Here is a 10887-nt window from a genome sequence, read left to right as displayed (position 1 = left end):
TATACATTATTCTTATTGCATAAAAGCGCTATTAGCATAAAAGCTAAAGCACATTACTAGTGTGGTGGTACGTTATTGCAGTTTTTTTTTCTTTTAGCTTTTTTCTGTGACAACGTGGTCAATAAACATGTTTTGATAGTTTTAATTTACTGTTCATCATTGCGCAATTTTTGTAAATAATTTATTTTTAAATCGTTTGATATGTATAGGGTAACTTTTTTTTTCTATTTGCTCTACACTAATATTTAAAGCAATAATTAGCGGCTAGTGTTAAAATAACGCTTTTTTAATTATTTGTAAACAAGTGACAGAGACAGATGATTTCATTAGATCCTTTTAATTTTACGGACCCTTCCGCTCCGAGAACTCAGCTCAGATGAAGCTGTAAAATCCTTCGGGCTAGCCGCACCAACATCAACAGAGAATAAGTAAATTAGATTACCTTGCAAATGTACATAAATTTAAACACTTACATACGATTGACTTCTCCTTTTTAAAAGTATACAAGTGGAATTTTCCACGTTATTTAAAAATTAAAACATATACGAGTCACCATTTTTCGCTGTTTTACGTCAATAATATAATTTTGAGACAGTTTTCATTTTAAATCCTATTTTGCGTTTCCATTAAAAATGTTTCAATCATCGGATAAATGGATCGGAAAAATGTATGCATATGTAATAAATATATATTTATGTAAACCAACAACAAAAAAACAAAAACTAAACGCATGCATATCTCTTCATTACTAATCAATCATAAAAGTTACATATAACCTAGTGTTAATTATCCGGTAAACGTAGTATAATTAATTTTTACCGGTTATTTGGTTTGACAAGTCTAAAATCTTAGATGCATAAACACGAACCGTTTTTTTTACGTCACGGTTGTTTATTGCATCGAGAGACAGCATTTGAACGGTACCTTCTACGTTCAATAATAGTTTAATAATAAGAAATAAAGGAAAATGACTTGGACGAATTGAGATTAAATATTAATTATTACATACATTTTATATTACACACGTTATTTTAATTTTGACGTGAATTTTGCTATTTATATACATTTTGTATTGATGTAGCCGTGGTATTTACATTCTCGTTCATATCGCTCTGGAATGGACGGTGGACTCGTCGTGGTAATTAAACATGTCTTGGTGTTATTGTAGATATTATTTATTGTATGGAATTATTCTTCGTAATTATTTATATAGGCTTCGTATTTATGTGATCCTGGTATTGAAGTCGCCGTCGTTTTATTCAGTCCTTGTAGCGTTCAAACTCCATATGTATTCGTTGGCCATTACAGCCAACAATACTTTTATTTTACATTGTTGCGCGTTAGAATTCAAATTCGAATTTTGAATTCGGACTTCAGTGATGTGACAGCTGCCGTTGCGTTAGGGTCATGTAAATTGTAATTACTCCCCGTATATATGCAAATAAACCTTCTTCGATCACTGTTGGCTATCATTTTCATTCCATCACCTCCGCCCGCCAATCGCGTATATCTTAAATTTATCTTAATCATCGGTTTGATTTTTTTCGTTTTTATGTATCCGTGATTTATCTTCTCATATAATAAATAATAAATGACCAGAATAATTCAATTTATCGTTTTTTTTTTTAATTAAAAGTGCTCTGCGATCTGCCTGTCCGGTACCAGTTGATCATGAAAATTGAGGCATTCAGTGCTGGAAATAACGGAGAATACAATAAAAACCACTTTTATTATTTACAAATCGAGTATCATAGACATAGATATGCTATACATAATCTATAGTAAAATATAGCTGCAATACCCGGCACTGAGCACTTGCAGTCCAGCAGTAGAGGTCTGAAACTCGCGGTCGCGGGTTCGATTCCCGGGATATAATCATACTTAATTCACACATTATTCATTACTTAATTAACGCCATTGCTCACAAACAAGTTTTCCAGAGGATGGGCAGCAGCGTTCTTCGTGTACCACAATAACACTATGAGATATCTCACCATCTTAGGGGGAGGCCATACCTTGCAGTGGACGTCTATGACTGAAACGGCATCTTATTTGTCATTTGGGTTCGGATTTTAGAACATTTTCTTTGATACAGTACTCCTCCAATCCCGAGAAATCGTAGTATTAAGCGACCCGAGCAGAAGACTTGAGCGCTATCTGGTCCCTTGAAACCGTGATACCTGCAAATGCTACTTAGGCAGTAGTATAAGGTAGGTCAAAAAATGTATCGAATATATGTGTATTAATGTTTCCAACATGCCAAATCATATGTCTGGTTTTGTAACTTCTCTTCAGGGTTCAATAATGAATAACTAATGCTTTTTTGATAAGTGTACATATAATTTAAAGTCTGTGATATCTTTGGTGAAGGCCTATGCTTTATGGACGTCTATGAAACGACGAAACTCATTCTTGAACAAAGATGCTATATATGTCTGTATTACAATTACATAATGGAGCCTCATGCTTACAATTGTTCAACAATCCACGGAGAGGGCTTTGTTGGAGATTTTTCTATGTTGTCTGTATGTTTGTTCGTCGTCATTTTATTTAGAAATGAGACGCGTGGACGAACCAACGTAGCCCAACGGATTGGCGAGTTGAAGTGCGGCTTTTGGAAGACCATAGTTGCAGACAGTCTCCAACTAGTGCTTTTGGAAATCTATGGGAGATCTATGTGCAGCAGTGGATATCCAATAGCTAAAATGATAACTTAAATAATTATTTTATGACAATTAAATAATAATCTCTGCATATACCTTATATCGTCCCAAATAATTGAGATTAGACCACAATGACTTTGTGAAAATGTGACTGACTTTTAACGGAGTCAATCAATTTATATTTCACAATAAGTTTTGGTTGATTATAAAAAGGCAAAGTACAAACCGATAGCAAAGTTTCTTGCTAAATGACCGAAGATTTCCGAATCCATAAAAAATTTTTCAAATATGCAGATGAATGGAGCAACCAGAAGCATAATCTTTCCATATATTATGTACATCCTGATAAATCTCTGGTTATCCTGAAAATATTATGAGTAATAACATACTTTTGATTTCCATTTCCAAAAATAAAATGTAACAAGTGAAAACGTTATTCAATTATTTTGTTTTTGTTTATAACGGCGTGTTAATGGCTCATCTGAAATGGTGATAGTAGGTGGGGCACATCGCTCATACAACCAACGGCCATTGGGGCCGAATGGTTCACGAGTGGCGACCACGAGCCGGTAGAGTCGGCGTGGGTAGAATCCCCCCCCCCCCCCACCACCACCACTTGGTGGACCGTCAACATAGTTCAGGTCCCTGGATGCGAGCAGCGCACGACCAGTCATCGTGGCGATATTTGGGGAAGGCCTACGCCCTTCAGTGGGCGTCTTTCGGTTGTGAAGAAAATGAATGTTAACAGTTTTAGTTTTGCGATGCAAGAATAAAGTTACGCAACTATCTATGAAATCAAAATGATTCGCCAAAGATGATACTCAGCTGAAATGTTCGTGAAAGATTCGTGCAAGCCCGCTAAAACGTTCTCATTCATATTTTCGTGATTAAAAAGCTGCGAGAGTAATAACGGCCATGGATTGCACGAGCAAAGTGCCGCGCCCACTGCTATTTTAGACGAGCAAGTCTTCGAGCTACGTCGGAAACTTTGGCTCTCTTCACGGCTAAAGCAATCTCGCAGCGGAAGTCCGAGCATAGCTCTGTTCATTTCTCTTTGGTTGAGCTCGAGTCTTCTCGTCGTTTTCGATGGCACTTACCGCAAGCGACCACGTTCCGGATCCGTAAATGATCACCGGCAACACCGGCTGGTCAAAGTTTATTTTTCATTCTTCTCCTTCTTATTAATCTACCCACCAAAATAATTTTCTTTATATGCGTGTAAAAAATCTTACCAGATACAATCCACTTAATAGCACCGTCGTCATTCCTATAACTGCAACAACGGCAGCAAAGATCACGAGTCCATACAGTAAGTATTTTAGGCGCTTCACCACCATACCGGGGCCATTAGCCTGGATGCACAAGTATAGGTAGTTAGGCTAAGCGATGAAGATCACAAACTTCTTCATCACATTCTCGAGTACATGATATTTTATTAATAAGTTTAAAAAAAAGTTAAGAATAGAATTTTAAAAAGTTCGTAGATAGCACATTCGTGGTTTTTTTATTGCATCGTATTTTTATAAACACTGTAATTTGTTTAAATTATGAAGTTACTTATTGAGGTTTTTAACGGAGAAACTATAAAACTAATCGATTGAAAATTATTATTTTAAGAAAGTATTTTAATCATCCTTATCTATGCAAATTAAAGTTATAAATATAAAAACATGGAAAATATTCAAGTTACGTTTATAAACTAATGGATGTGTTAATTCGTTATTACGCGACGCTTAACCCTTAATTAGGCGCATGGGGTCAGGGCCACTTGATGTTCAAAAAATAATGGCTTACAGTCTTCAGAGCATACTAACGCTCTTTCTAGCTTCCTCACTCCCCCCGGGGTACGCGAATTAGTCACATCCAGAACATTAACGCATGTGCATGCATCGCTGTCCTTTAGAGAGCTGACCCCATGCGCCCAGTTACGTTACATTTTTTGGCGAAGGTAAGTTTTTACTTTTGTAATTTTTTTGTGTTTACATTAGTATATTGTTTACTATTTATCTTTGTATGTGTGTATTTTGATACGGTATGATTTCTTTATGTATTTTTCAGTTTTTTTTCTATGCTTTTTCCTTTTTTTTTAATTAAAATGCCTAACGACAAACAAGTATTCCAACGGCTGGATGAAGTGCTTGATGAAGAGCAAGATGTTGTGGGTTCGGATTCGCAAGACGAAACTTTAAACGATGCTGTCATTGATAGTGCTAATAATTTAGAAAGCGAAATTGAGGAGTCTGAACATATCCAAGACATCCCTGTGTCAACGGAAGACAATTATTTTTTATCTCGACATACTCAGAGGAATGGCCCGAAAGTGAAATGTTGTAAAGTACCACCATCGAACGCAGTAAGGACCCGAGCAAAAAATATTATTTTACATTTACCTGGAGTATAAACATATCTGGCATCAACGCATTTGTCATACACAAAGCGAATACTGAGAAGACTTTGACATATACAAGACGGATTTTCTTGAAGAAAATAGCTGCGACACTTGTGAAAGATCACCAAAAACGTCGCATACAACTACGTGCTGTACCAGCGACAACAAAAAAACGGCTCCATGAAGTTTATAATGTGAACAAGGCGGTTTATCAATCGACAGCTAAGCGCGGGCGCTGTTCATCATGTCCTAGAAAGGACGACATAAAAATGCCAACAAAATGTTTCAAGTGTCGTAAATTTATTTGTCAGCAACACTCAAGGATTTACTGCGTCGGATGCAGAACAGAAGATTCCGCTGATGAGGCTGAATAAACTTTATTTCTTAAGTTGATCTCGGCTATGCCAAAAAAATTAGTTTAAAGAGAGGTTTACTGTTTTTGTCTTTTTTTAAATATTTTTAATGTCATAGTAAGTATTTGTTTCTTAAAGTTAAGTATATTAAAGAACTTTATTAATTACTATAGAAATCCATTAAGTTTTATTCCTTTTTGATACTCCTTTCCCAATGTTTTTTTGGGGTCATTTAAGACCCCATGCGCCTAATTGAGTGATTTTCTTAATGCGCCTAATTAAGGGTTAAATGTTTTAATTTTTTAGTTTCGTTTTATATAATTAATTAAATTTAAGTGCCCACATCTGTAAATTGAATCGATGTGACTATTTTATATTAAATTTAATATTAAAAAGTGACATAAACTTATTAAATCTGCTGAAGTTCGTAAATAAAATGCTATAACGCTATTAGCTTATAGCTATGGGAAAGTTATATGCCGTTCCCCGCGCAACTTGATCAACGTGTATCATTTACCACATTACGTCTCTGTCTAACATACGTGTAGGAGTGAGGAAGAAATAATGTTGCCGAAAGTTTTTGCCGGTTGGAAATCCCCGCGCTCATCGCCCACGATCCAGAAGAATGCACATATAATATCATGTGAAGCGTCCGACAGATATTCAAGGTTAAAGTTAAACGGTAAAACTATATTATGACAATATAATTATAATATACAGAAAAATTATTTAATACATATCAATTTAATAAAGAAATCACGTCACGATTAGGGCTTACAATACCGACATAAAATCTGAATACCGGTTTTTGAAATTTGAAAAACCGGGATACCGATATTATTAATAAAAAAATTACTTGTTAAGTTTTTATTTATCTCAGTTATTATATTGACTTGTTAACAAATAATATATGAAATCCAATGAATATTGTTCCGAAATGAATAGATATTATTTATTCTATCACATAGAGAGTAGGAGTAGATAGGTACAAAAAACAAAATGGATGCAAAAAATAAGTGCACATTAAATTGAATGTTACATTTTACATGTAACAGGCTCGTATGGCATTATGTAATTAAAGAAGCAAAAAATTAATTAATTGTATTTATGAAATAATATTAATATCTTGCGTTTTGTTTATTAAAGTATGCTCTTAAAAAATCTAAACAATCAATCGTTTCATCATCAAGCGAGGACCGAATTTTCGTACAAATTAAATTAGATTTATACTGAGCATTAATTCAATTTTCATCACCTAACGTAATACCAAAATACCGGTTTTTAATAAATTAAGACAAAAATCGTCCGAGATTCCGGAATTCGGGATCCCGGTATTGTAAGCCCTTTCACGATTTTCATAATTTTAAACTAATACCTGAACAACTGGCATAGCTAAAGGAGATAATTATATGGGAGAAACTATTTCACACCATGAAACAGGGATCGTAAACATTTTTCTTACGATGCATTTTACCTTTTTCATATAAAGAGATTGTGCACATACAGCGAAATTCATTGATGCTATATATTAATTCCAGCATATTAAGGTTGCCAGAAAGCACGCTTTTTATTTATCGGTAGTAAAAGAAATTAGTAGAAATTTTATTTGAAATAGGATGGGTTTGTAATACCGTATATCATTTGGTAGCTAATTACATACATGGAAGCCTTTGTATACTATATGGCAAAAGGTTGTTGATAACGAAGGTGAACGAACATGTTGTTGATTAGAAATACAAACTTTTTAAAAATGTATACCCGTAAACGTGACTGTCGTGTTATAGAAAAATAAAAATTAACAAAAATTAAAAGTAAACAAAATCAATGGATTTATTAAGATGGTTTCAAATGTATATATGAATATGGACATGCCCTCGGAATTAAAAATAGTATTTATGAAGCAACAGCTTATTAAGCGGTCATAAAACAATAAATGAATTTTTATTGTATACATATCATGATTTTAGTTGTAGAACGCCTACTATTGGATATACGCTCGTAGATTTCCAAAAAGGGTCAGATGAAATCATCTTTCATCACCTGGCCTTCTCAGACTACCATAAAAAGTTCTTCTGATCAACTTATGTGTGAAGCGCACTTTATCATCCGTTAAGCTATATCCGCTACTGTCATTGATCTACGAATCTCTTTCTTCCTGGTTCGATATCGTATAGGTAACCCGACCATACCTCCTTTATTGCTCGTTGAGTGATTGACTTAATAATACGTAATGACTGGGCAGATGACAATCTTAATAAAACTCATTTGTAAAAGTATCAATGAAATAAACAAAAATGGCGCAAATTATTTTGACAAATATATATATATATATATATATACTAGCTGTTTCCGCAAACGTTGTTTTGCAAAAAAAATAGGGTTTTAATTAACAAAAAAAATAAGGGTTGATCGTAGAGGGGTGACAATTTAAGGTTGTATGTATTTTTGTATGCTGTATCATAATAAAATAAAAACCAAAAAAAATGTCTAAAAAATAAAAAAAATAATTAAGGGGTGGACCACCCTTATCACTTAGGGGTATGAAAAATAGATAGTAGCCGATTCTCAGATCTACTGAATACGCATATAAAATTTGGTAAAAATCGGTCAAGACGTTTAGGAGGAGTTCAAGTTCGAACACCGTAACACGAGAATTTTATATAAAATATTAGATACACTCGTTACTGCCACTCCTTAACCGAATTAATTAATTTATACATAATGCTATTTTAAATGTCTAGGTGTGTGTGTTTCCTTATTGAAATAAAATGCTGCTGTGTGGAGTAAGCCGCATGGCTGCACACGGGCGCTACACGAGCTAGAGCCGCCCCTATGGCGACGTTTTTCAACGCGGTGTTTTGTTACGTCGGAGTAACGGTTTCAGAAATAATAACTAACGCAGTGATAATATTGAAAGAAAAAGTTATTTCAAAATTCTGATCACTGCCTTTTAAAATTAACTAAATTTCTGCCCCCGCAGACTGTACTGCCAGAAGTTATTGGCTTGTCGCATTAGATAAGCAAAAAAACGTTTATTTATTTTTTGTTACACATTTCACAGTAATAACTTTATTAATTTATTAGATGTTAATTTATGTAACAAAAATATAAATTTGGACAACTGCCAAATGCAGTTTCAATAATTACTATATTTTATATATCAAAAATCTATATTGTACTGTGTTAATACGACTACAAAATTCAAACGCTATATCATATGTTGACTTAAATTTTTTTTTTTACATTTCTAAACGTAGTATACATACCAATAGAAGGTAGGCAAGGATGAAACACACCGTCTTAAGATCTACGACGTAGGAACATTTACGTTTCGTTTCTTCCATTTTATTCTGAAATTCAACAACTCTGTTATAATTTCATATATTGAGTTTTATGCGTTACAGGCAATAATTACATCGTAGTACGAAATTCAGGACAAGATTGAAGTGAGATTACGACAAAATTTTATGTTAACCAAGTGTGTAGTGGGCAAATAGTGCGCATAAGGTTGTGTAAGTGGAGTCCGCTGGTCTGCAAGTGCAGCGCTGGACGTACTCTCAAAAGGCTGACAGCCTTTGTCAAGATCGTCCGTCGGAAGACACTGGAAGCCGGTCGCTTTCAACCAGTTCTATTGGATATCAATGTACAGCGGTGGACATTTTATGGCTACAATGACGATCATGAAAGCAACTTAAAAATTTTAAAATATATTTATTAACTAAAGGTTAGTTTTTATAATGTAAAACAAAACTAGCTTTCATTTATTCGAAATTTTGAAAAATAAATTGATGGTGTCCAAAAATATATATATAATAATTAATAAAATATTAATTCTAAATATTATTAATAATTTCGTGTCTTTCTAAACATTGTCTTTATAACCTAAACTAAAATTTCGACAAAAACTATTTGACCTGTTGTCCACCACAAAAATATTTGATGTGTTTGTCAGTCAAAAATCCACAAATAAATATTTTATATAGGCCCACAACACTGCAATTGCACTCTTTACTCTAAGACATTTATACATTTTCATTTAAAACTGGAGACTAAGTTATGGGGATGCCGATAAATACAGATACATTATTTTTAAACGCAACTTAGCATTACAAGAGATTGCATAAGATTAATATTTAACCGTAAATTTCACAATAGTGCCTAAATATTATAAAACTAGTGACTAACTGTATAGATTACAATTCTTCAGTGAAAAACTAAAACCCAAAAAAAAAACAGAAAAAATATGGGGAAAATCAAGTCTTTACTTAAATATTTTTAATCTGTTACAGTCATAATTAATTTGTCATTGTTGACGTTAGTTACTTTCCGGCTTGTTTTATAATTTTATTCATATTATTTTATATAAATTATTATATTAACTGAGAATAATAATACATAATGACAATGTTTAATCAAGGAGTATTAATAATATTTGGTAAGGAAAATTTTTAATTAAAATGTTTATTGACAATGAATTATATGGTAATTATTTGCAAAGAAAAAACTTATTGATATTTAAAAAAAAATTCAATTACCGGTAATGTAACATTCTGCTATAGTGAGTATCGAAATTAAGATTAATATAAGTTATATAAACTTTATTTGCTACTGTTTACCCTTGGAGAGAATAACAGTTAATAAGCCGACAAACACATCACTGAAGTGCCATCTATCTTGGCGACAAGCAAATCAAATAGTTCTTCTATTGAGAATGCTTTTATTTAAGTTAGTTTTAACTAAACTTTATTGAATAAAATATTATTAAAAGTAAAATTAATGGGTGGAAGAATATTTATTTAAAAAATCGTCAAAATATTGTATAACATAATGGTATCGACATAAGTTAATTTTAATTTAATATTTCGTACAAAATGTATTTTGTTGTTAAGATTTTTAACGATATATCTATCCCATTGACCTATATTTTGCAAGAATTAATAGTAAAAAAAAATAGATTGTTCATTGAATTTAAATAAAATAAAACAATGTAATCATTAGTTGTCAAACTAAAACATGTATTACTTTATAATTTGTTCACATTTATTTAGTATCAGAATCACTTGTGTATATTTACAATAAAGTAATATAAAATTTAATCGTGTAAATGACACATTGTAATTCTTACCATTAACAATAATAAATATTTCACTTATAAACAAATTTCACAATGCACGTATATCCAACGGATACCGCATTATCCTTTAGCACCGTGGTAAACATCAAACGAACTTGAAATAATGAAGGGACTTGTATAGCGCTACGCCGTTAATAATAAATGCTACTAATAGCGCTATTTTTAGCTGAAATAGTATATGTTAATTTTTGTAAAAAAAAATTTAAAACAATTTAACGAGTCGATTTAACATACTTGTAGGATAGTAGTTTATAAAATAAAACTTTGCCCTGCTACAATGTTTTATGTTCTATTGCAAACTACGAAGTATTTACAAATTAGTTACAGCGCCATCTATTGGCAATATAT

At 32.6% G+C, this 10887-nt stretch overlaps 1 protein-coding gene across 1 annotated transcript; it reads right to left on the bottom strand.

The window, feature by feature from the left end:
- Positions 1-1054: 1054 nt before the first annotated feature.
- Positions 1055-10578, bottom strand: LOC137931256 (uncharacterized). The gene is made up of 5 exons (XM_068774686.1): positions 10531-10578; positions 8672-8755; positions 3896-4015; positions 2890-3025; positions 1055-1693 (listed from the first exon to the last, which is right to left on the bottom strand). Exons 1-5 carry the CDS (start codon positions 10531-10533, stop codon positions 1626-1628), a joined length of 411 nt encoding a protein of 136 aa, XP_068630787.1. The 5' UTR covers positions 10534-10578; the 3' UTR covers positions 1055-1625.
- Between the last annotated feature and the right edge of the window lie 309 nt (positions 10579-10887).

Source organism: Battus philenor, unplaced genomic scaffold (genome assembly GCF_028537555.1).
Source record: "Battus philenor isolate CCGP_79_NKW_IND1 unplaced genomic scaffold, ilBatPhil1.0.hap1 SCAF_11, whole genome shotgun sequence".
Lineage (NCBI taxonomy): Eukaryota > Metazoa > Arthropoda > Insecta > Lepidoptera > Papilionidae > Battus > Battus philenor.
Note: the sequence above shows the minus strand (reverse complement) of the source record. Positions and strands in the feature narration are given on the sequence as shown.